The sequence below is a fragment of the Thunnus albacares genome, chromosome 6 (assembly GCF_914725855.1).
Source record: "Thunnus albacares chromosome 6, fThuAlb1.1, whole genome shotgun sequence".
Classification (NCBI taxonomy): Eukaryota; Metazoa; Chordata; class Actinopteri; order Scombriformes; family Scombridae; genus Thunnus; species Thunnus albacares.
The window spans coordinates 9670308-9696419 of NC_058111.1; the positions used below are offsets into that span (position 1 = coordinate 9670308).

General features: G+C 42.5%; 1 protein-coding gene across 1 annotated transcript in view; it reads left to right on the top strand.

Annotated features, from left to right (window-relative positions):
• Nucleotides 1-25821, top strand: part of LOC122984397 (protocadherin-16-like) — an 83934-nt gene extending 58113 nt beyond the window's left edge. Inside the window, exons 3-21 of the mRNA XM_044354817.1 lie at nucleotides 5982-6170; nucleotides 6878-7109; nucleotides 7303-7539; nucleotides 7975-9003; nucleotides 9897-10084; nucleotides 10179-10275; nucleotides 10671-10828; nucleotides 12274-13120; nucleotides 15894-16133; nucleotides 16981-17106; nucleotides 17278-17487; nucleotides 17620-18486; nucleotides 18580-18693; nucleotides 18778-18989; nucleotides 19303-19454; nucleotides 19940-20070; nucleotides 20358-20644; nucleotides 20779-20920; nucleotides 21410-25821. Coding sequence (XP_044210752.1) covers nucleotides 5982-6170; nucleotides 6878-7109; nucleotides 7303-7539; nucleotides 7975-9003; nucleotides 9897-10084; nucleotides 10179-10275; nucleotides 10671-10828; nucleotides 12274-13120; nucleotides 15894-16133; nucleotides 16981-17106; nucleotides 17278-17487; nucleotides 17620-18486; nucleotides 18580-18693; nucleotides 18778-18989; nucleotides 19303-19454; nucleotides 19940-20070; nucleotides 20358-20644; nucleotides 20779-20920; nucleotides 21410-24000 — 8049 coding nt within the window. The 3' untranslated portion in view covers nucleotides 24001-25821. The remainder of the gene's footprint in view (nucleotides 1-5981; nucleotides 6171-6877; nucleotides 7110-7302; nucleotides 7540-7974; nucleotides 9004-9896; nucleotides 10085-10178; nucleotides 10276-10670; nucleotides 10829-12273; nucleotides 13121-15893; nucleotides 16134-16980; nucleotides 17107-17277; nucleotides 17488-17619; nucleotides 18487-18579; nucleotides 18694-18777; nucleotides 18990-19302; nucleotides 19455-19939; nucleotides 20071-20357; nucleotides 20645-20778; nucleotides 20921-21409) is intronic.
• The last annotated feature ends 291 nt before the right edge of the window (nucleotides 25822-26112 follow it).

Here is a 26112-nt window from a genome sequence, read left to right on the forward strand (position 1 = left end):
GACTCCCATGAGCTTTTGTCTAGTGCTTCCTTCATGCCAAATCTCTGTGTTTTTTGAGATTGGTCCATGATAAGATGTCTCAAATACTAATGTCTGGATTTCCATAAGATTCACTGTGGATATTGATGCCTTCAAAAGAATCCAATAATCCAAATGTCTTGTTTAGCCCCTGACTTTTGTTGCAGCATCACCATGAAGCCAAAATTTCCATTTGTATTACCAGATAAATACTGAGACTATATCACATGACATGGCACACTATTAGGTCCTTCCTCTTAACATAGCTATTCTATGCTTGAGTTCTGTTTCAGGCATGTTTAAGTTTGTTTTTCAGAGTTTATTAAGCCATCAAAGTCAGCGATTGGATGTTTAGCATTTCCTTTAAATAAATGGAACAGAATCAGAGGATTTTTCCATCTAATGAGCAGTTGTTTTTCATTTAAAATTGCCAGAGATTGTTGAAAAACAGAGGATACCACACCCTCTTAAAAAACAAATTTATTTTCAAGACCTCTTTTAAACATCATGTTCACTTCACAGCCATGGCAAAGGGCTCCTGGGCTCTAAAAGCATGCCTGAAAGACATACATAGTCTTTCAGGCAGGTAATGGTGCCTCAGGGAGACTGCTGTATCTGGACCTACTCTGTATGCACATGTAGACTAGCTGAGGAATACAACAAGGCAGCTGGGGTGATTCTTGAAAGTCTTTCATACATTTTCAGCTGGAGAGTCATTTAAAATTTCATTATTTTTATCACACATACACTACACATACAGCCAGACATCACAGACCACAGTTTGGTAATATTTAGTGTCACCATTTCATAGACCTCACCCATGTCTTAAAATATGCAGTGAAGATGTCAGCTTTTTGTCTCTTCAGTAACCACCAAAACCTTTCACATGTGGTTGGTTGGAATCCAGACAATACTGTCTGTGCGACAAATGTTTTGTGTTTTGATATATTCGTCAACATCGTGTGGGCTTCTTCCTTCCACCGGGCTGCTGTGGTCTCTGTCTAAGGCTTTAGTGTGGTGTTGGACATGTCACAAAGCCCCTGAACTGCATATCTGCTACTTTAGCAAGTAGTGAAAGAGGCCTTTAGGAGGTCTCCGCCTCTCTCTCCTCATCTCTGCTCTCTTCAGAAGTGATGCCAGGACAATGGAAGGAGAGGAGTGTGCAATGCTTCACACCAGCTGCGAAAGCTCAAAGCAATTCTCAGTCCAGATTTTTGCGACTCGCCCACTCGTTTGATTTCTTTGAGCCTACGCTTTCCTCTTTGCCTTTACTGTCTTTTAATGATCTCTGTGTCACTCCATCAATCTATCACATGCTGCCTCTAATTGCTCCTGTGGGAGTCCTGCTATTACAGGCTTAATTGGTCATGTCTGTGAACCTGTCATTAAAATTATGTTTGATATTGGTTATTTGGTATTATTGTATTAATATCTGGAAAGTGCATGTGACTGGCCTTGATATTTCTGTAAATCTCTGATCTGATTGATACGAATTTGCTGCATTACTGCAGTTTAAGCTGCCCATCATAAAGCTGACTGCTAAAATCTGTTTAGTGGGTGGAATATCAAACTCCCTCACTTTTATTCTCCATTCTAATCTTTAGTCTCCACTTTTCAGTAAATAAAGTCCTCTTCCTTCTAGATCCTTAGGAATGGAAACTTCAGCATCCACACCTATCTCTATCTTATTTAAACCCTTTTCAGCTGCATAGCCAACTAGTCAATGTGTCACATGATGTATATACTGTAGCTTCAATAGCAGTCCCCAATTAAGATAAAAGCAGGCTCAGTCATAAATTTGAGCTTAAGAGATTTAGAGATGTCATCCAGTGTTCTCTGAACATTTCTTTATGCCACAACATTGCAGAGTTTTGCTTTGGGCCACAGTCACAGTAGCCTCCGCCCTCTGCTGCACACTCATCTGTGCTTGGTTTGTTTGGAAAGAGTTCCTAGTGACTACAGAGAAGATTTTGATGTAATCAGAGTTCAGAATTAACTCGGTCTCGCTCTTTTGCTCTGCTGGCATTGCGAAACTGTGATGAGCAATGACTTTGTCCCCAGTGTTTGTAGGTTTGTGTCTTTGCTTACGCATCTTAGGTATACTCAAAGGACGTGTGCATGCAGAATTTGATTGATGTGTGCGATAATTTCCCTGTTGGCAAACATTTACATACGCACTCCGTCATTTGTGGCCTATTTGGATTGGCAGAGTTGCAGTCCAGATTGGCTGGTTTCACTGAGGACTACGTGAGACAGATTTGTTTGACTGGGCACTGTAAAATGTGGGGAGCGTGATTAAAAACTACATCGCCTTTATTTCACCCCTTTCTGGCCTCAATGGTTTGGGCTCTACATCATTCATTTACTCACAGGTTTTTTTTTACAATACTTCTTTCCACAGTGGGGCTTTTTTGCATGGCTGCACAATGAAGATGGACAGAGGAGCGGTAGCCTGGGCAAATAAGGGCACGCTGACATACATGTTTTTGCATTATCCACAAAAATCTAAGAACAAGAACTGAAAAGCCACAATGGTCAATCGTATATGAGAATTATAATTGGCCTTTTGGGAAATTCAACACTATAAATAGAAACCCCCCAAATACTAGCTTTTCCAGGCCTGGCTCTCTATCAGACCACAGTGAGGACATTAGATGGGCCAGAACACTTTGGAGCATCCAAAAGCCTCAGGCTCATTACTCCATTTGAACATATTATACATAAACATACAAAGGCATGTTCTCTCCTGTGACTTCTCTTGATTGGACAGTCAGTCAGTCAGGAAGTCTCCTCTGGAAGGCTCCTGGAATCTGATGGGAGAGCCACAAAGTGCCCCAGTTATCTTTGGATTCCCCCAGCTTGTTTTACTAAGGACTCGGCCAAACGTTGCCTTTCTCCTGCTGATAAGACAGCTCCCATCATGCCTCACTCACATACACGGAGTGTAGGGAGAATACTGCTGGCTGCTGCTGATGATCTAAGATTACTCCTGCTTTTGAACTTTTAATCCAATAAAAATAGAGAGTTTGCGTAATACCTATACATTGCAGTGGAGTAGAGTAAAAAGTCTGTGGGAAACAGAAAGAGAGGCCCCTCGTATCCATGTCAAGATGGATACGACAAAGTGGTGAGTGGTATTTTTCTCCCTCCTAGAGGGCAGAGAATTCCTACTTATGACTGGCACATCTTAAATGACTTACTTGGTTACAAATATTTCCTTTTCTTCTGAATTTACAGTATGCCTGTGTAAAGGAGTTACTATAATACTATACTATACTATAGAAAATATTTTAAAATGAAGATTAAAAAAGATAAAACAAAGAACATTTGAGAGGGAAATAAACAAGCATACAAGTGTGTAGTTAAAATACTTTGATAAATGATGAATGACTTCTTGCTTGTTGCTGGACTGCTGCATTATGCAACATCCCAAGGAAGCTTCAGTCCTTATTCAAGGTTTTGTGAGAATGTTGTTTCATTCTTTTGAGATTTAAGCTTGCTCTATTATTGATATATTCTAATCTTATCTAGCAGACTTTTATGACATGTTTTGATGTAAGAAGCCACATTGTGTTAGGTTATCTTCATCTCTTAGGGTTCATGATTTGTGGTTTGTCTAATTGTCCTGTTCGTATTTCATTTGCATATGGCCTCATATGTCATTTCATAAGGGCGGCTAGCAAATTCTAATCTTCTGGATAGACAAGCCTCTGTGTTCCAGCAAAGATGACACTGATATGCTGCTATTAACCTATAAATGAGAGTGGAATTGAATTCTTAGTCTCTGTAGATTACAAAATAGACTGATTGCTTCAGGCATTCTACTTACGGTGGTTAGGATTCATGCAAACGTGATTGTGCGGTTTATTATCTTACGGTACATTCCCCCAAAAAAGTCATATACTTAACTCATGGAACATAGTGTTCTCAGGTTTTCAAACAACATATGGCTGCAAATATCCTCACCACTTTAGGCAGAACTCGAGCATTGGGAGAAATGTAATTATTAAAGCACTGGATCCTCATGTAAATTAATTTCATGGGGTACACATCACCCAGTCTCCACTGAACTTGTTCAGGAAATAAGAAACTCAGTATCTCTGTCGCACACATTGTGCCACTGTACTTTGCTCAAGTTAAAACTTTTTAAACTCACACAGAACGCTTAATTCAATGTGCGTTCAGTCTGAACACACCAATTGACTATGTATCATAAATGCATATGAAAAAGCTCCAACTCCCACCCCACCAAAAGTTTCTTTTTTTCTCTTTTCCTTCTTTTTTAATCTTTTTCCTTTCATTTTTCAAGTTTTCATATCATAAATATAAATGTAGGCTATGAACATGTGATTTTTATGTGGGAGTACCTTGAAAAAAAGTTTTTATGGATGGTTGTGGCTAAAATGGAAAGTAACATGGAGTCTTCTCAAATAGCTCAGTGCCTGCCACGAATTGGTCAGTCACAAGAGAGGAAATATATTCCTACAGATCTATTGGGAAATGCTTGCTTATTGCATATCTGCCTGCTTTTTTAAAAGTTTTTTTTTTTCATAAGACCCAGGTTTTCATGCTAAAATGCTCCTTTAACTCTCCCTCCAGCTGACAATCATCACACAACAGTGGAGAAAACATGCATATAAAGCTGTGGGGTTGTTATAAATAACTTGTCCCCCTGCAAAATGATAAAATATTACAGTAAGCTGCAGCCTCAGCGTGTTAAAAGATGGAGTAGTTTTCTTGTATTGCTCTTGGTTTCCCCTTTCCTCATGTGGTTTATTATTCTTCTCTTTGGCTTGAGTCTCTGCCAGCTTTACAACTCCCTCACTCCTACACACCACTCACCCAGTGTTAGGAGTTACAGTCAGGAGTGTGGGGCATGCTTTCTGCTGAGTCCCTCGTCTGCCATCTGCTCACGCAGGAGATGGAGCCTGAATTACAGCAGCCAAACCTTCATCACCTCGAATGAATGATTTCCATCTACTCACACTCATACCAATGCCATCTTTAAAAAAAGTCTGGTTTTGATGATAAGCATGGTTTGCCTTATTTTTCTTGGCAATGTTCCTGATGACTACTCCATTTTATGCACAGAAGAGGCTCCCTGTTGCTGAGTGTTGGAGCACCAGAGCATGATTCGAGCTTCTATTTTCTTCCAATTAGTGTTTTCCTAAAAAGATCCATTTATAAAAGATGGAAGGAAGGAGAATTCTAATCAACTTCTGAGGTTTAACCCTACTGTAATCTCTCTTGCAAGCTGCGATCCAGAGCCAACACTTGCAAACAATTATACTGCTGGTACCCAGGGGCCCGATCTGATTGGTCTGTTTGCCTTGCGCTGTCTTGGGAGATCCTGTAGTAATTGAGTCGGCTCCCTGGCTGATGGCTTGTGAGCTGCTTTTATAACTCCAGCGGTTCCAGCCCTCTGTAGATGTGCGGCGTTATTAAAACCAGACCGCAAGCGGGACATTACTTTAGGGTATAATGTGCTGTACTGAAGCATAATGTGTGGTATCCCACTGTTCCCCAGCCGTCCCTGTCACTGTCCTCTGCAGACAGACGCCACTCCTGAAGCAGGCAGTTTTCCCTGCTGGCAGCCCTCCCAGAGCCTGTAGAAGTCATCCTCTGTCCCGCCACCCCCCCTTCATTCCCTCAGAGCTCCTTTCTGCCAAAGGGCCTGTTTGGCTCATGCGCCGGCTCAGATAAACAACAAAGAACGCGTCCAAAGATGCTTTCAAAAGGCACCTGGTATGGTGCTCTTGTTTCAGTTCGTGGACTGCCATCATTCTTACATCCCTCTAATAGAATTTAGATTTGATCTACTTTGGCTTTAGACTAATATCATTAATGAGTATGGAAACTGCTGCGTTTATCCAGTAAGATATTTCCCGTCCAACTTAATAAATTCTAATTTTAATGCACAATGTTTGAATTATTTAACCAATAGCATGTTTTCCTCTCCGTAGGTGACTGCGACAGATGCGGATGGCGGCTCTTTTGGCTCCATTACCTACTCCCTGGGCTCTGGCATTAACAGCGCTGTTCCCTCTCAGTTCACTATTGGCAAGGAGACTGGACAGATCTGCACTAGTGTTGTACTAGACAGAGATCAAGGGCTGGCCAGCTACGACTTCACTGTTACTGCAGTGGATGGGGTGAGCCACCACATTTTGAAATCATGCTTAATATGAATCCATTGAGCCACATAGTAATCCTATAAACACAGCAGCCGTGCTTTTCATACAGACAGGAGAGCAAAGACACGGTCAACTGTGCAGAAAAACTTCAATTCGAGCCAAGTAAAAATGGCTCTCTATGGAAGACTTACTCAAAAGTTAGTATAGCATCCTGTTCACTTTATGCCAAATAATACTTAAAAAATAAAAGGTTAAAAATGAAAGAAAATTACTGCAGCCATGTTAAAGCAATCAGATGGAGAAATGCCTCAACTGTCAGGCAGTAATATTTTAACAAGTTGGACTGCCGCCTCCTGTGTTATTGCCACCTGGTCTAAATGAAAAGCCTGCACTGTATTCTCTGCAAATGAAAAGCCTATGAAACAGATTGTTCGGCTGCGGTGAGCCCTCTCACCCTCCACGGGTCATGACATATTGCTCTTTCCCGGGGGAAACTATCAATCTGTATCCCTGCACAAACCTGTTGGGACTATATTTTAGAGGCCATGCTATACATTGAATTTTTAACAGGGTTTACTGCTGGTTTTTACTTGCGCCGTTAATGTGGTCTACTTGCACCATTAATGTGGCCCAAATCCTGCTTTCAGGTGTGTTTTTTTTCCGTTTCATGATTTAATGTATGTGGAGGTATAATATAACAAAAGAGCTTTGTGTTTCTTTGACAGGGTGGACTGAGCTCAGTAGCTTACGTGAAGGTGGATCTGGTTGACATTAATGATAACAGACCTGCTTTTTACCCAGTGAGCTATGCTGTCAGTTTAAGCACGCAGAGCGCCCCTGGGACATCTGTTGTCAGAGTGACGGCCTATGACCCAGACTCAGGCGAGAATGGCAGAATTACATACAAAACTGTACCTGGAGGGGCCTCCCCTTACTTCACTCTCAACAAAGACACTGGTTGGTACAAGTATTCATCCTGTTTTTCCATATGCTTCTCTGTATTTTCAAGATTTCAAAAATGAACCACGTGTAAGATAAGAGTAACATACAGTATGTGGTGAATCACATTATATAATGTCATCATATTACTAACTTGTCTGTTGTTTGATGTAAAAAGAGCCTGTATGAATCTGCAAATTTGTCTTTGTAGGTGTGATCTCCCTGTCACGGTCTGTCTATGGGAAGGCCAACTCTGTCATACCCATGGTGATCTCTGCTCAGGATGGTGGAGGTCTGGTTGCCCTCGTTAATGCCAGGGTCAACATTAGTGTGGTGGCAGGTTTGGTGGCACCACCAGTGTTTGAACAGACTCAGTACTACTTCACTGTTTCAGAGGACGTCCTGCAGGGGACAGTCGTAGGCAACGTCCAGGCCAACACTAAGACAGGTAGGGTCCACATAACATGACCTTCTTTGTCAGTCAGTCAGTTATTCACTCACTCACTCACTCACTCACTCACTCACTCACTCACTCACTCACAAACACCCACATTTGAGTCATACAGCCCATGCAGTGCAATATAAATTCATCAGTCACACTGGATCATGCTGAAAATAGTTTTTTGGTTTTTTTTCTGCTCCCGGCACCACTTGTACAAATAGGCGTTGGGCCACTATACACACCTACCTCTGAAATCACATCAATCAAATATTCCATTTCACGATGTTGTTTATATGTTCATTTTCTTTTTAGAGCTCAATTACAGTCATGGAAATTGAAAAATTACATTTCTGTACTATACTGTTACTTCAGTGCTTTTAACTCAGCCTCCTGGGCCACGGTGACATGCCTCTGGATTTTATCATTTTTCTCCCTTTCCAGGCACCTCTAGAGATATCTCCTACACCATCAGTTCTGGGGACCCTGCAGGATACTTTACAGTGGATCCTGAGACTGGGGCCCTGAGGACCAGTCTGTCCCTGGATCATGAAGCCCAGTCAGCACTTGATTTGGAGGTGCAGGCCCGCAGTGGCAACCCCCCTGCCTTTGGCCAGACCCGTGTGCACATTACCATCGCAGACATCAATGATAACCCGCCTGTTTTCCTGCCCTCATCCTCGGAGTCCCTGCTGCTGCCAGAGCATACAGAAATGGGTACTGTGGTGTATCGTGTTCAAGCTGAGGACAGAGACTCTGGAACCAATGGACAACTCACCTTTGACCTGTCTTCACCAAGTGGGATCCAGAGGACCTTTAGCATAGAGCGCAGCAGTGGAGAGATACGATTGGTGGGGAGCCTCAGCTATGAGAATGCACCCCGTTATGATCTCCAAGTGATTGCCAAAGATAGTGGAGTACCCCAGCTTAGCGCCACCTTCATGCTTGTGGTTCATGTCCAGGCAGAGAATGACCAGGGACCTGTGTTTGATACCCTCACCTACCGTGTAGAACTAAAAGAAGGCACTCCAATAAATACACGCTTCCTGCAGGTCAGGGCTCTGAACAGAGAAACACCTGGCTTAGGTTACTCCAGTCCTCTGGCGTATCACCTGCGTCCCGACGGAGATGCTGCTGGGTTTGGTATTGCTGCAGACAGTGGCTGGCTGTTTGTGAAGAGTGCCCTAGACAGAGAAGTCAAGGACATGTATCTTCTAACAGTACTGGCCAGTGCTGGTCATGGACAGTGGAAGAAGACGGGCAGCGCCACAGTGCGGATATCTGTGACCGATGAGAACGACAACGCTCCTCGGCTCACACAGGAGAGGGTCTTCATGGCAGTGAAAGAAAACCTGCCAGCGGGGACAGGCTTCGGTCATGTGTCGGCCACAGACCGAGACAGTGGTCCTAATGGACGCCTCAGCTATCGCTTGCTGCACCCTGACCGCAACTTCCAGATTAACTCCCACACAGGTTAGTTGAGAATGTGATGCACTAAGATTAATCACAGCAGCCATATATCTTAGCTTTATTTCATTATACAAACATTTCATCAATCTCATAAAGCATGGATAAGAAAAACAGTTTTTTGATTGTAATGTCATGCTTTAACAAAGCTGCTGTTGACAGAGGTAGCATTTTGAAAAGAAAGGCAGTACTGCTATTATTTGTTGAATGTTGGATGTTTTCTGAGCTCCAGATGATACTGGAACATACCTGAACCAACCAAAGTTCAAAATGCTTAGTTTTATTACATGTATCTATTTTTTTTTCTGTAGATAAGGCTAAAACTTTATCTAAACTGAAATAACTGAACAAGAATTATTTTTCTATATGAGCTAAAAGTCTGATCTTGATGTCCTTCAATATAAAAAGCTATAATGATTCACTATAAAACATTACTTATTCTACAGTATGTCATAGAATATATAAATTATTTAGAATAAAAAGTCAATCAATGTTTAGTCAACTTACAATCATCTGTAAAATATGAGAGACTATAGTCGTCTCTTCCCCACTGTCATAAATTAGTCAAGCGATGGTGACAGCAGCACTAAGCGTCGTGCTGGGCTCTAATTGGCCTGCTGAGCCTGTTAGTCTGTGGGTGGAGACTTATACTCTGATTTGTGATCAGTTTCTGGCTGAGTTGTAAGTCTCATCTGCCAAGCTTCCAAAAGTTCTCTATTTGTGTGTGTGAGACTGTGCATGCCCATGCACTCGTACATCTGTGCACTGTGCATGTCTATTACTTGTGTGTCAATGATCAAAGCCTGCTGGCTCTTAAGTCTCTCATCATTATTCCGGTGCTCTGGACTAGTGTCTCAGCATAAAATCCCTCTCATACATACACCCCTTTCTCTCCCCAGGTGAGATCAGTACAAGAATGACTCTGGACAGAGAGCAGCAGTCGAGTTACCAGCTGGTGGTGGTGGTACAAGACGGAGGTTCGCCCCCTCGCAGCGCTACAGGCACAGCCTTTGTTACTATCCTGGATGACAACGACAATGATCCAGCTTTTATTCATAGCCAGTCAGGAAAAAACCTAATTATAAAGGTGATGCCACAAGACCAGACACACAGACAGGCAGAGAATTAAATGCCTTTCATGTCTTTAGTGACATCTATTTGTAATTTTTTTTTACCCATAGGTGTCAGAAGGGCAGTCCTCTGGGGTTCTCCTGGGCACACTGCAAGCCAAAGACCCTGATGAAGGAGAGAATGGCACCGTATTCTATTCTTTGTCAGGTACAGTACCTGCAGGAAAAACAACCAAGCGCTCATCTGTGCAAATGAATTATTGAAAGATTAAGTATTTGTATGTAAATGCGATTCATGCAGTGGTTTACGGAAGCGATAAGACATGATGAGGTGTCCTGATATATGAAAATAATGGACAAAGCAAAGAGTGTATCAGGACAACTTTAATGGCCGCCTGCAGAAGCAGTAGCATTTTTTTTTTAATGTTAGCCCATTACACTTTGTTGTTTTAGTGTAAAGCTAAAGTGGGTTTAGAAAACTGCTATATCTTTATGTCTCAAAATGGGTTTGATTTATTTCTGGCAAAATGCTACAAGTTTGTGTATTTTGCCCTCTCACGTTAATTGTCTCTAGTTAAATTTTGGACGCTGTGTCTCTCCCAGGTCCCAGGGCTGAACGTTTCACTCTGAACCCAAACACCGGTGAGCTGCGTTCATCATCCCCTCTCAGCCATTCGGAACGAGCCGAGTACACCTTGACGGTGACAGCCACTGACAGAGGACTGCCCCCTCGCAGCACCTCCTGCTCCCTCACCATTCAGGTCAGACTTCAATTGGAAACCAGCCAGCCCAAACACCCTCACTACTCACCTATTTAATATCAAAGAATAGACTGGGGGCTGAGAGGATCCATGTTTCAGGGCCCCTCAGACTAGCTGCAGACATATCAGCCTCACTTCTGACAAGCTTCCCTCCCATCTCCTCCCTTTTCTTCCCTTGTGACATTTCAAAAGGGAAATTTCTATCTGAAATGGAAAAGTGGGTCTGAATCAAATACTCCCAGCTGGCTTGTGATGAGGGCCAGCTGTAGACTGCGCTGATCAAGGTCATACTCAATGACTTCAACACTTTTTTAATACAGTAGCCCTTTTTGCAATGAGCAGCAGGGCTATACACTCACGTAAAACACAGTATTGAAAGTAATTCATTTAATATTTAATATAGAACAGAAAATGGACACAATGGAAGAAGCCTGGAAGGAACATAGATTTATAGGTTCCAGGAAAATGGAGTTACCATATAAACAGCACTAGTAGGTTCCAGCTCAGTTTTTCCTCCTTTCCAACAACAAAAGAATGAAAGTCATAATTATTAGTTAATTGGATTAAATAGTGCGGTGTTGTTCTTGCCCACTGACGCATTTATGTAATTTCCTTTAATCATCTTTTCAGACTTATTTTCTAAATCTATCGATGATAGGATGAGACTATACCAATTTATTTCTGGAACACTCAGTTTTCCATATAATGTGGAACCAATTTACAGCTTGTAATGTAAGATTTCACAACAAAAACAGCATTTTTTTAGTGCCTACTTACTGTGGGAATTGTGCTCTAGGAAGCAATGGTGAGTATCCAGATCATCCTATCGGCTTACAAAACACTGTCAGTAATGCTGCTGAAAATTTGATCAACACGACTTCTCCCTCCCCGCTTTCACAGCTGCTTAAATTATCTTACTCCATGCCTGTCTCAAAGAAAAAAATGTTTTATTAAAACAATGTGTCATGTGTTACTTACAGTGCTCTTTTCATAAAAAAGAGAGAACTAATAATGTTGTAGTCTTGGAAGACACTTGAACTGCTCATCAAAGGAGGAATAAGGCTACACACAGTACAGGGCTATTTCCCAGTGCTAAATTCTGTGCAAATCCTCTCACCATTTCCTCCTCCTATTGTGTTACTTTTATCATCTATTATTTTTCCTGGCAGCGACATGCGTATCAGATTAAGTGTGATTAATGTTAGCAGGCGTGTTATTCAGGTCTATAAAAACCTCTTGTAACTGCTTGCATTTATTCTCAGTGAACACATACAATACAAGCAAGTGGACAAAATCTGTTTCTGCTTTGCCGAAAAACCATGAAATATTTTCATTCTTTGTATTGAAAATTGTAAACTTAAGTTGCCACCAGGCATCTAATAAGAAGCATTAGATTCACTGTCATGTTGCTTTGTCCTCAAATACACATTTTTTTTTTTTTGCAGGTTCTCAGCATTAACAGACCTCCTTCGCAGACCAATTCCCTCTCCATATCTTTCAACTCTGTGGAGGAGGCCAAGCCTGGCTCTGTCATTGGCTCAGTCCGCCTCCATGACAGAGAAACTCCAGAGGAGGGGAAAGTGACCTACACAGTGGTGGGGGGTACAGACAGAGATGGGACCTTTGTTGTAGATCGTCTGACAGGAGATGTGTACCTGGCTCGTCCTCTTGACTATGAACGAGACATGCGCTACACCCTGCAGATTGAGGTAGATTACTTCTCTCAGGACCCTCCTAGCAGCACCCTGGTCCATCTGGACATTGACGTAGAGGACAGCAATGACCACGCCCCTCAGTTCCCTGAGGACCCCATAACTATCGTCATCTCTGAGAGCATGCAGCCCAGCTCTTCTGTCTATACTTTCCAGGCCACAGACAAGGATGGCAGTGGGCCCAATAGCGAGCTGAGGTACTCCATTCTCCAGCAGTGGCCAAACACGCCTGGTTTACTAACCCTCGACCCCTCCACTGGGGTTCTGTCCTTGGCCCAGGAATTGGACCATGAGGTCACTTCTAACCTGATCCTTGTTGTAAAGGCAACAGACTCTGCCCTCGATGCCAGCCAGAGGCGCTGGGGCTCTGTTACAGCGAGGGTCTATGTAACTGATGAGAACGACAATCCACCAGTGTTCAGCTCGCCAACAGCTGTCAGTGTGATGGAAGACCAGCCGGTGGGCTTTGTGGCGCTGTATGTCATGGCCAGAGATGCAGACCAAGGGGAGAATGGCCGGGTGACCTACATCATCCAGTCAGGCAACACAGGAGGAACATTCAGCCTCAACCCTAACACTGGTAAGTCCAGCCCAGTGCCAGCGCAGGAGGTAGTGTTTTCCTTTTATGTCGCAAGGCAGGAAGCCAGGGCATTGAGGATGGGTGTGTGTGTTGCATCTCTAACTTTCTAATTAGTGTTGGCTTTTTTTTTTTTTTAACCATAACCACAATCTTTTCTTACCTTGACCATACTATAGTTCCCATGTGGTGATATTGTAGAAATGCATGTAATTACATAGATCATTTAAAAAATGTTGTTAATGAAGATAATTCTGGATTTTCCGGGTTGTTCTGTTGTGTAAGTCATACATCTGAAAGAACTTTTCCCTTTAAGGTCTTTTCAGAAACAACAGAAAATTGCATTTCTGTTTGATTTCTGGAATATTTGCATATATTTACATATATGTCCTTAAACAGCCAATGCACATGTGGCCCTGGGAAGAAGGGAGGTGCATACAAAGTAAATATAGCACATATTAGCATTGGTTTATAAAAGTTTCATCACCAGTGCAAACAGCAGCTGACTAAAAATTAAGCAATTAGCAGGTAATCACTAAAGGTTTTCAAATCTTATCAGGACTTCCAGTTATTTTATTACCAGTGTCTATTTTCTGGTCCTCCGCTTTTTTCTCCTGTTTCGTTTATATTGCTAAAAGTTTCAGCTTGTCCTCAATCTTTATAATTCCAGCACCTGTTGGGAATTCCAGTACTTTAGCATTACTGTGTCATGCAAATCTCTTGCTCAAGTTGAAATATTTTCAACTAAAGCAGACAAGCGAATCTGCATCTGTTCTCCTCTTTTCGGGTCTTTTCATGGACTTTTTAAGCATTTGTGCCACCTCAAAATTTTGCTTTGTATTGCATGTGTGCTCAACTTTTCACATGCTTGAACACATACTGTTGCCCCCCACCACGATCACCAATCCACCTCTACCATAAATACACACAAACTCTTGTAATACTCTGCTTTCTTCTGAGTACAGCACAACTCTTGCTTCACCTTTCATGACTTATTTCTCTCAGTTGGAGGCCAGACAGACAGAGCAGCCTGCCAAATATTAAACACACACACACACACACACACACACACACACACACACACACACACACACACACCACACACACACACACACAACTCTGCACAAGCATACACACACAACCCATCATCTGTTATTGTGGATCTATTCCCATGAAAGACCAAAGAATCTCCTGCTCAGGCTTCTGGGAACCATTAGAGAGGGGATCAGTTACGCATGTTTATGTGTGCGCACGTGTGTGTGTGAGTGTAGGCATGCACATATGTGTTTGTGCGCTTGCATGAGACTCTGTCACTTAGTCAACGTTGACCTTGGGCTATTTGGTCCTGTGGGCTTTATTGTGGTGTTTGAGACACGTGTCGATGTTAGCTCCGCCTTCCCCTTGAAGTCGCCAACCAGGATGCCGCCTTAAGCAGCTAGTGGATGGAAACATTCAGGGTCTGTCATGCATGTCACTTTTGCTTCAGTCCAGTGTGTGCACTCATCTTGAAGTGTTTTCATGCACACTGGTTATTTGTTAGAATCATGACAAAGTTAATCCTTTGAGCACCTGGTTTGCTCCTGTTTCAGGGTCATTGACCGGAGACCTGGGACTATCTCTACACACTCTGTTTTCATTACTTTGGCGTTACAGTTAACCACATAGAGAGAACTATTATTAGGAATCTATTAAGTCATAGAATGAGTCACATTCCCATTATTCACTGTCAAAAGGAAGATCATAAATTCCACTTTTGGTGATTTGGTGAATTGTCTCTCTCCAAAAGACAACATCATTCATGGATTAACACATCAAATGTTGAAAAATGACTTCTGCATATGAGACATGACAAATATGTTTGTTGTCTGAGAAACCTCAGCTAACCCTCATACTGCAGTCCAAAGTGTTGGCGCCACAAACTCCACATAGGCTTAAGATGTTGGAATTGGAAACATCCAAAATGAAATCTTTTCCTTGTTCCCACTGTCTTTTTTTCTGCCCATGTGTTATCAGTGATCAGGGATATGGCAGGATCACAGAGGAGTCAAACTTGGTGAAAATATTCCAGCCAGTAACTCCTACCAGATTAAAAGCTTAGGGGCAAGTTATCTCAGTCCTAGCAAGATACAAACACGCACAAAAAAGTTAAAACCAAAACAGCCCTGGCCCTCTCTTTCTTTAACAGTTGCAGCTCATTTTAAAGCATGAAATTGAAATTGAATCAGTGCAAGCTCTACCCTCTTAGGGCAAGATAATGAAAAGGCAAGGGTGCCCTTAATTTCTACAGAGCACGGCAGGCCTGGCTGTTGCGTGTCTAGAGTGTGTGTTTACTGTTTCTTTCTCGATGGCTGCGGCATTCTCCAATGGAAAATCTCGTAAACTGTGGCCAGACCGTTTGGGCTGTTACAGCAGTGGTGGTGGTGGTAGCACTCAGGTAGGCAAAGCTGTGTGTGTGGTGGAGATTATCTTTGATTTGGCCCTCACACGGCAACTTTTCACACTTGCTTTTTTAATCACTTGACTACACACAACCATGGATAGTGGCATGTTTTATTGCCTTTGATAGCATGCTTTCATACTGTGGTTGTCATGTATAACTGCCTCTGAAAAAGGCTGTAATAAAGTACACCCACCCTCCCACCCACACAAACACACACACACACACACACACACACACACACACACACACACACACACACACACACACACACACACACACACACACACACACAGGAAATCTCTCCTCACATTTCACCTCTGATTCATCTCTCTACAGGCTCTCTGTCTATTTTCAAACCTCTGGACCGTGAGGAGCAGGACGTCTTTAACCTCACAATAATCGCAGAGGATCATGGGATACCCCAGCACTCATCCAGCCAGCTGCTGTGTGTCCACGTGATTGATGTTAACGATGAGGTGCCCTGGTTTGAGGAGAGCCAGTACGAAGCCCAGATCTCAGAGAACCAGCCTCCAGGAACTAGTGTGTTAACAGTGTCTGCCTCAGACCTGGACCAAGGTGAAGCATACAGTGTGAACTGACTTAGTTACTCCACGCATTGGTACATGTAACATCCTATTTTGTAATTAACATGGATTCCCAGTGAGCACTGATTTGGTGATTTGCAGGTCAAAATACATTTAGACTGGTTAACACTGGTTGAAAAGTTAATATCTTAGACATATATGTTACATATAACCATTATTTTAACACCATTTAAATGAAAACATCCTAACTACATGTTGGAATATAATATTAGAAATGCTGATTATATGTAGTTACATGTAAGAAATGTCAAAAAAAACTTTTCAACTGACTTTAGCCTGGTTTGACCAAGGTGCCATGATGTCTTTTGACCTCTTACTGCATGTGTATCTGTGTGGATTATGTTTTAATAAATATCAAATTAGGCTGCTCCAGCAATTAAATCAAACACGAAATGCCTGTAATCCTGTAATCAGTGTGCTGAGTATGTGTTCACATTACAGACATTAACAGTTGTTTTTAATTGAGCACTATTCAAGAGGGTGGGGGTACAGAAAGGGTGCATTCCCCCGGACTTAGTCAGAAGCACATAAAACAGAAGGATTATAAACTTTCTCTCCAAAAGCAGTTAGTGAAGTAAACAGGTGAGGTTGCCAGACTGCTTTCTGTTAGCACGCAATCTGGCATCCAGACACCTGAAGCATGGCCATCACTGCCAAATGCTTAGACAGCAAAACTAATGAAAAACAAACAAATAAGTACACAAAGTTATTAACAAGAAATCGAATACCTCTTTAAAGTATTGTTTTTTTTGTAAAGTATTTACAGTCCTCAATCCATTCTGTATTAAAAAATAGCCACTGTGGGTGTTTCTCTGTAGGAACCAATGGGCAGGTGACATATGGAGGTATCTCAGAGGAGGGTTTCAGCATCAACCCAGTGACAGGTGTCATAACGACCACTAAGTCACTGGACAGGGAGCTTCAGGAGTACTACACTGTGACAGGTACAGCCTTCTGATGGTCAAACACCATCACAGATCATGCATGCCTTAAGATGACTGCTTTGAGATGCATAATATTAAGAGTTGCTATCTGAAATTCAAATTTGTTATTTGGCCATCACTATTTCTTAAAAATCACGATTAATGCTATTGTCTGTTTTTTTGTGTTAATAGTTTATGCAAAAGATGGAGGCCTTCCCCCAAACTATGCCAAAGCCACGGTGAGGATCAGAGTACTTGATGAGAATGACAACGCCCCTGTATTTGGACGTCTCTACTACAGCATAGAAGTGCCTGAAAATTTGGAGGCAGTGCTTCTTTTCACCCTCCGAGCCACTGATCAGGATGCAGGAGACAGTGGGGAGATGAACTACAGAATTACAGGTGAGGATTTGTTTTGATGTACCATCCCCTTTCTAAATGATTTGTCAACTGCTCCCATGATTTTACATTTTTATAACTTAGTGTGGTGATGTTGCATACTCAAAATGCTATTTGCCATTGCTGTCCTTGCAGCTGGAGACCCCTCAGGAGACTTCCACTTAGACAGACAATCAGGTGCGCTGTCCACCTCAAGGCCTCTGGATCGGGAGAAGAGAGCAGGATACACACTAACAGTCACAGCCCAGGACCAGGGCAACCCTTCCCTCAGCAGCACCGCCACAGTGGAGGTGACCGTTCTGGACATAAATGACCACAGCCCCCAGTTTCAGAGCAGCAGCTACACTGCAGATGTGTCAGAAGACGTACCTATGGGTTCACTGGTTCTGGAGGTGAAAGCCATCGATCTGGACCAAGGCCCCAACAGCCAGGTTCAATACTTTCTGAGCCATGGCTCTAAGAGCATGTTCATTATAGACCAGAACACAGGCCGCATAATCACAGCAGCACCCCTAGACAGAGAGAGAACCGCCTCTTACACCTTTGAGGTGTATGCCACTGACTCCTCCCCTGCCAACCCACGCAACTCTACCACTCACGTGACTGTCTACATTCAGGATGTGAATGACAACGCTCCCTTCTTCATTCAGGACCCACTTATTGTGAACATATCTGCAAGCAGTGTGTCCAGCCGCAGAGTGCTGGCCACCATGAGGGCGGAGGACAAGGACTTTGGAGCTAATGGCTCTGTGTTTTATCGCTTTGCTAACCCTGTGAGGGGCTTCACCATCAACTCACTGACAGGAGACATCCAAGCCACAGAGAAGCTGCAGACTCTAACTCAAAGCCAGAGGACTTTGATAGTGCAGGCCATGGACCAGGGCAACCCAGCTCAATCCTCCCTGGGGGTGGTAATCATTTATATCAGGGAACAGAGCTACAGGGGAATTCGCTTCTCTCGCACAGCTAGAGATGTCAGTCTGCAGGAGAATGCTGCTAAAGGTTTGGATGATATCATAAAAATGTGAAAATATTCCTCTGAAATGTTTGACTATATAATAAATGTTTCAACAATGTGTGTATTTCATGTCATAGGTACAGTAGTAACACAGACTCAGGCCCAGTACCCTGATGGCTCTCAAACTGGTATCAGCTACAGTCTTTTCAGTGGAAACAGAATGCAGTCTTTTGGAATAAACACTATTACTGGTAAGTGCAGATGGTAACTTACACTACAAAATAATCTTTTCCAAATGTACAGTTTGACTCATTGTTATTTTTTTTCTGAATTAGGAGAAATATGGGTCCAGAAATCTGAAGGACTAGACTTTGAGGAGACCCCCAAACTCCGCCTTGTGGTGAAAGCTGAGACGGCATCCTCCAGCTCCTACATGGCTGTCAACTTAATCCTCCAAGATGTCAATGACAATTTGCCACGCTTCCAACTCCAGAACTATGTAGCCTACATAAGAGAGGCACAGGGCTACGATTTTCCCATTATCCAGGTGCAGTAGCCTGTCCCCCACAAGTTTATTATGGTTGGCTGTTGTTTGAGCGTGAAGTTGTAGAATAAAAAGCACGCAAGCTTCAGAAATCTGGTTAGTTTCAGCACTGTGGAGAAATGAATGTTCAACTGCCTGTGTTCACAATGTCCCAACTGAATATATAGAAACCGTTGTGCCATGAAGCCAGTTCCATATAGCCCATTATATGAACTCTTGACTTCCATGTTTAATATTGCTTGCTAGTTCATGTTACATCAAAATAACTGTTGCAAATATTTTCTTTTCCAATCTGGGGTCTGGGTCATTTCCTCAGGTTGTGGCAGATGACTTGGATCAGGGACAAAACGGTCAGGTGACCTACTCCATTAGGTCATCATCCATGAGTGGCTTGTTCAAGATTGACCCACTGACTGGCAGTATCACCACTGCAGCCATAATGGACAGAGAGATCTGGCCACAAACCAAGTGAGTCTTTGAACTCTGTTTCCCTTTGATGCAAAACACATCATGCCATGTGATTCACCTCAGATTACCTGTGATCTTGTCCTGAGCATGTTTAATGTTTGTTACCATGCTACTGTTTTGTTTCCCCTCAGAAATGACTTTGACAAACTCAGAAAATAGTTTGAGTTAGAGAGAGTGAAGAAACGTACAGTGAGGGATGAAAATGGAAATTAGCTGATACGCACCAGAGCCTATCAAAGTTATAGAAAACAAATAAATCAGTGTTTGCCCTGCAATGGTATTTTAAATAGTAGTATTCAAAATAAGCACTGATAAATTCCAGATTTGTAAAACAGTGGGCCCTATGTACTGGAAAAACAAGTATTTTCTAAAGCTCATTCTGAAATAAGAAATATCTTGCTGATCTTGGTGTGGGGTCAAACATTATGCAACTTGATTCTTAAAAATAAAAAGTTCAGACACTGACATTCATTTTGTGGCACCAGGCTTGTTGTTACAGCAACAGACCGAGGAACCCCGCGGCTGGCTGGCTCTGCCACCCTCACTGTGATCATCATCGACCTCAATGACAACAGTCCCATGATTCCTCTGCCTCGGGAGATCCGAGTGCCTGAGGGTAAGTCAGCTTCACAGTGGAAGTTAGTTCAGTGATCTTATCATAAAGCCTTACATCACACTCCCTGGCAGCTCACTCGGCAGGGCTCAGTGAGAAGGGCTATTGCCAAGTTCCTCTGTTCATTTCCTGTCCATTAGATCAAGGCTTTCCAGAACAGGATATTTCTTAATAAAGAGCAAAACAACACAGTTTTTTAAACTTGGCGTCTGTGTGCTTCATTTCAGCAGAAACCTAAATGTTTGCTCTTTCTCTTTTTTGCTTCCCCAACTCCTTATTATCACAAACAGATACTCTGATTGGCACAGTTATCACCCAGGTAACAGGAAATGATGTGGACTCAGGGCCAGCTCTCTCCTACACACTACACCTGGATAGAAACAGCCAGGGCATGTTTGGGATTCATTGCTATGGAGGTGGCGTGTCTCTGACTGGTCCACTGGACTATGAGGAAAGGACGTGGTACACTCTGACTATACGTTCATCCGACTCAAAACATCAAAGCGAAGCCAATCTAACTGTGCTGGTAGATGATGTGAATGATAATGCCCCCACCTTCACCCAGGACTTCTATCAGGTATGACTCCCATCACATACCTCTCTTCACATCTGCACATACTACCTTTTAGAATATTTAAACATTTTTGTTTAAATATGGAAGTATCTGTAATGAATCTATATATGTGATGTATACTTTGTGGTTTCCATCAGGTGACTGTAACAGAGCACCTCCCAGCAGGCAGCGCAGTCATCACAGTAACAGCTACTGACCGTGACACTGGGGAGAATGGGAAGATTACCTACAGGGTAATGTCATCAACTAGGGGCGTCTTCTACATTGACCCAAGCAATGGTAAGATTACAATATGTGCAGTTGAAGCTGTTTATAATTGTTTTCTAACCAACTTGCCTTAATTACCCTTCATAAAAATCTTATCCCTGAAGGCTTGGAGTTTGCACATATTTTCAACACATATTGCAAAATATTTAATCATTTTGTTAATTAAAATCCATTGAAAGCCGGATTTAATGTTATTTGCTTCAGATGGCTTGCTTCAAATACCATCTGAAAATGAGTATGTTATAAAAGGAGTATTTATGCCTCAAGCTATTCTGTCTCCTGTTCTCAAACATGATTCCTTTGCCTCAAATAATGTTCCCTCTAACTTCATGTGCCCAACCTTGCTACAGTATTTGCGAAAGGTAATTGCAATCTAATGACTCTGTAATAGTTGACCACCCTGTATAATAAGCAACTTTACATAATGAATATGATGACCTCTGGACAGAAGATTAAGATGAAGTTGCTCTGTTTATGACCATGTTCTTTATTTCCTTACAGGTACTCTGTTCGTCAACCAAAAAACAGAGTTTGATTTTGAGAATCCCTCCATCCTTGTGGTAATTGAGGCTCGAGACCAAGGCACTCCATCCCTTTCTTCCATTGCCACTGTCCAGGTTCAAGTGTCCGATGTCAACGACAATGCCCCAATCTTCCACCAGTCAGAGTACAGAGCCACTGTGTCCGAAGATGGACTTCCTGGATCCACTGTTCTAACTTTAGAAGCTGTGGATGGGGACCTGTCCCGGGATAATTGTGGTTTTGACTTTGCCATTGCCAGTGGCAACTCAGGTAATGCCTTCCAGATTGAGAGCAGTGTACGCTTCTTGGAGGGGAGGGGCTTCCAGACAGTTGGCAGTCTGATCCTGGTGGAGGAGCTGGATTTTGAAGCAATGCCAAGTTATAACCTGACTGTTGTGGTATCAGATCGTGGGATCCCTCAGCGTAGCTCCAGCGTGCCTATCCTAATCAGTGTTACAGATGCCAATGACAACCCTCCAGCTTTCAACCGAGCAGAGTACAGTGTGGTACTGAGTGAAGGTACGGCAGCAGGGACAGAGATCTTGCATCTATCTGCCACTGATCCAGACTCTGCTCCCAACGGAGAGGTGCAGTACTTCATAAGCTCAGGGGACGAGACAGACCTTTTTCAGGTGGATCGGTGGACCGGTGCCTTGAAGCTGCAGCGACCTTTGGACAGTGAGAGGCAGTTGTCCCATATGATTGTTGTCCAGGCCACTGATGGTCAAGGACACTATGCCTTGGTCCCGGTCAGTATTGAGGTAAAGGACATCAACGACAACCGGCCCTTCTTTCCCCTCAAACTAGTAACTGCTAGCATCAGGGAAAATCAACCCCAGAATGCCTTAGTTACAATGCTGCATGCAATCGACCATGACAGAGGTGTTTTTGGACAGTTGAGGTACTACATGTTAGACAACTCTAAAGATGGAAGAGATGCCTTCCTTATTAACCAAACTTCAGGAGAAGTACGGACTCGCTCTATTTTTGACTTTGAGAAGGCAAACTCCTTCCATTTTATAGCTGTTGCCATAGATGCTGGCAACTATTCTGCTACAGTCACAGTGCAGGTTTATGTTACAGGGGAGGATGAATATGATCCTGTTTTCACCTCCTCAGAGTTCTCATTCGAAGTGCCTGAAGGAGCAAAGAAAGGTCAGATCATCGGCAAAGTGCAAGCCAGAGATGAGGATGGAGGCGTGGATGGCATTGTTCTTTACTCTCTAGCAGACAGTTCGCCTTACTTTGAAGTCAACAAATCAACGGGTGCAATTTCCTTAAAGATGGACAGCTACAGTAGACATGTGAGCCGCTCTAAAAGAGAGTTGCGTCTAATGACACTGGATGTGACTGCCCACAGCCCACTTGAGGCATCTCGCATAGCAATGGCCAAAGTTACCATTGATGTGACCCATACATCTTTCGGTCTCTCCACAGACATGAATATGATGCTTATCAGCATCATTGCTGTGTCAGTTGGGACAATAGTCATACTGATTATAATTGCTGTGGCACTAGTTTTTGTTAAATTAAGACGCCAGAGGAAGCAGCAAAAAGCAAACAGACGAACACCAGCATCAGGCACCATGCTGCACAAGCTTGATGAAACAAAAATAGCAGCAAATGAAATAATTTACCATCAGACCCTTCCTGGATATGCAGCTGATCCGAGCAGTAGCAGTGGGGGTCCGTACACTCGTGGGGGATCCCTGGATCCCTCTCACTCCAGTGGGCGTGGCTCAGCTGAGGCAGAGGCAGCAGAGGACGATGAGATCAGAATGATAAATGAATACCCTCGTGTGTCAAGTATTTCCTCCTCTATGCAGGAGCGCATCTCTGCCCGAGGTCCAGACTCTGGAATTCAGCAGGATGCAGATCAGCTATCAGATGTGTCTTGTGAGCCTTCCATAGATTGGTTCAAAGGGAAGAAACTGGGCAGCCTGAATGATACTTTATTGGCTGGCCAGGTGCCAGTCTACAGGGATGAGGGGGGTGGGTATGTGGGTGTGGGACGGGGACTCAGCATCTCCCACCCTAAAGACTATACTTTCCCAGAGGATGGAAAGCCTGCTGTAGATGGCTCCCTGACAGCCATAGTGGCCAGTGATGAGGAGCTGAGGGGCAGCTATAACTGGGACTACCTGCTAAACTGGTGTCCCCAGTTCCAACCCTTAGCTAATGTTTTCACTGAAATAGCACGTTTAAAAGATGAAACAGCTCCTCCTCACCCTCGCAGGTCATTTCATCATAAAGCAAAGGCCGAGTCAAGAATCGACCCTCCACCTCTCATAACCTCAGTGGCCCACCCCGGGGCCAAAACTGTACCTCCGAAGCCTGCCGTAGGGAGGACATTCCCTCACCTGGCTTCTTTACGGAGATCTCCCATCAGTGGTGAGGGATCCATCTCCTCTGTCGCCATGTCTCCAAGTTTTTCCCCCTCCCTCTCACCACTGGCAGCACGTTCTCCAGCAATCACACCCTTCAGTGTCTCACAGGGCCCCTCTGCATCCATGATTAGCACAACTGAACATAATCTGGAACACAGTGAGGAAGCAGAGCTGAGAATTTAAATCAAATCTTAAAGGTGAACTAAAACTGAGTCATTGCCGTCCCAGACTTGTTCTACTGTATGACCACAGGGGCTGCAACATTAAATGAGTCAATGCTCTTGTTTCAAGGGAACAAGTAAACAGTATTATACTAAGCAGTCCAAATAGCTGAGGTTGTGGTGCTTAATGAAGAAAAACGGAACTACATGACTAACAGGCCAAAATGGACTATGCCTTTTTTCTTTGAAAGAAACTCCTTATTCTCCTGTTGATCAGTGTTCATTTGCACATTCAAATGGGAATTCATACATGATGTCAATATTTTGTACAAAAGCATTGTCTATATTTTTATACTTACATGTGGTTTCTGACAAGAAATGGCATTAAAGTGTCAAAAGGTTGCTAAAACCTCAGAATATATTTCTATATTTGTATATTTGTAGCTTGTACTGTATACTTGTTTGTACTGTAAGTTGGTTTTATCTCTCGTAATTCTCAACCTTGTGGTTTTAAATGAAGTTCCTCATTAATGTTTCATGAATTAGGATTTATATTGTAAATATTTATAGAATATGAGACATCCTTGCTTGAACAAATAAAACATCAGTCAGAATAGAGTATTGTGTGATCAGATTTTCTACGGATCCAGTGTTTGATCTCACATCAAAAGGTAATCATGAATGTGAAATACTGAAAAGTTGTCGTAGTCCTCAACACGTCATTTCATTTTCTGAAGGAAAATGGAATTTGACATCCAATGATCCTGTCCTCCAGGTGACCTGGCTTTAATTTATCACAATGAGCCTTATTGCTTTTCATTTTGCTTTCTGATAATAATTCATGTGAGGGAGATTCCACTGAGCAGCTATGTGGTAAATGTAAAATAGTTTGCTCCATCAGCAGCCTAATCATTCCATAGAGTGTAAACAAATCTTGGTAATTTGTCTACTCATCTAATGTTCCTAAGTAAAACAATAAGAGACATTATTAAAGCTCCAAATCAGTGTTATGCCTACACTGACATTTGCAGCAGGGTTTTCTTATTTCTGTTCAAATTGTGTTGTACAGATCAACTGAAAAAAATGAATGTTGCTTTGGACCATGTTTGTCCCTGTTTCACAATAGTACCATAAAGAATACTATATGGATTAAAGGTAAAACTAACAAATGTTACATACAATATGATGAAAATATGAAAAAAAACTGTATATTTATGAATGTTCAAACACCACCGGAGAATGTTTTTCTAGTTAATGAAAAGAAATTCATATCATTTACATGTTTAGCCATAATTCACATAATGCTCTTACACAGATGCCTATACGCCATAAATACATTCATGATCCTAATTGTGGTTTTGGCAGCCTTTACAAAATAAAATGTGTAAATTTATTTGCATTAATAACTACCTAGAGTCCTGCCGTGGCCTAAATGCAAAAGTTCCTCTCTCCTTCAAATTATTAAAAAAGTATTTTGGCTTAATGCCCAGTTTTAGACACTTGATGACATTATTTTAAGCAACACTAACAATCTACAGTATTTTAATTTATTGTGTAGGTAGACCTCAGAAGCTGAGAGGCTTTGTAAACTATTTACATTGATGCTATTTTGACCATGGCCAAATATACTGTACATGAACACTACCTAACTGATAGAATGAAGGTACCTTGTTGTCTGTATTGTTTTGTATTGGACAGTGTTACCTGCCACTTAGTTCTGTGTTTGTCCAAACTGTGCGGTTAATGGTGCCATAGAGAAGAGAAATTCCTCCAAAGTTCACTCATATCATTCTAGGCTTGTCTAGAGAAATGTTTTGAGCAAAGTGCCTGATTAAAGTACTTATGTGAACACAGTATGGCTTCCGTTGCATTTTTCTCAACACAGAATGATGGTAATGCATGAAAATGAATCACAAGATTGTAGTTATAATGGGCAATTTAATCCACTGATATATGCATAGCTGTATGATTTTTTTGGATTCCAAGTTTCAAAAAAGTTCCAAGATACCACATATCTCAAGATGCCAGATGTCTAACAGGCAGACAGTGATGTGAACTGACCATTGTCTTACCCATAACCCCTGTGTGTTCATGAATTGAGTTTGTCCAGTCACTGATGTTTTGTTGATTTAGA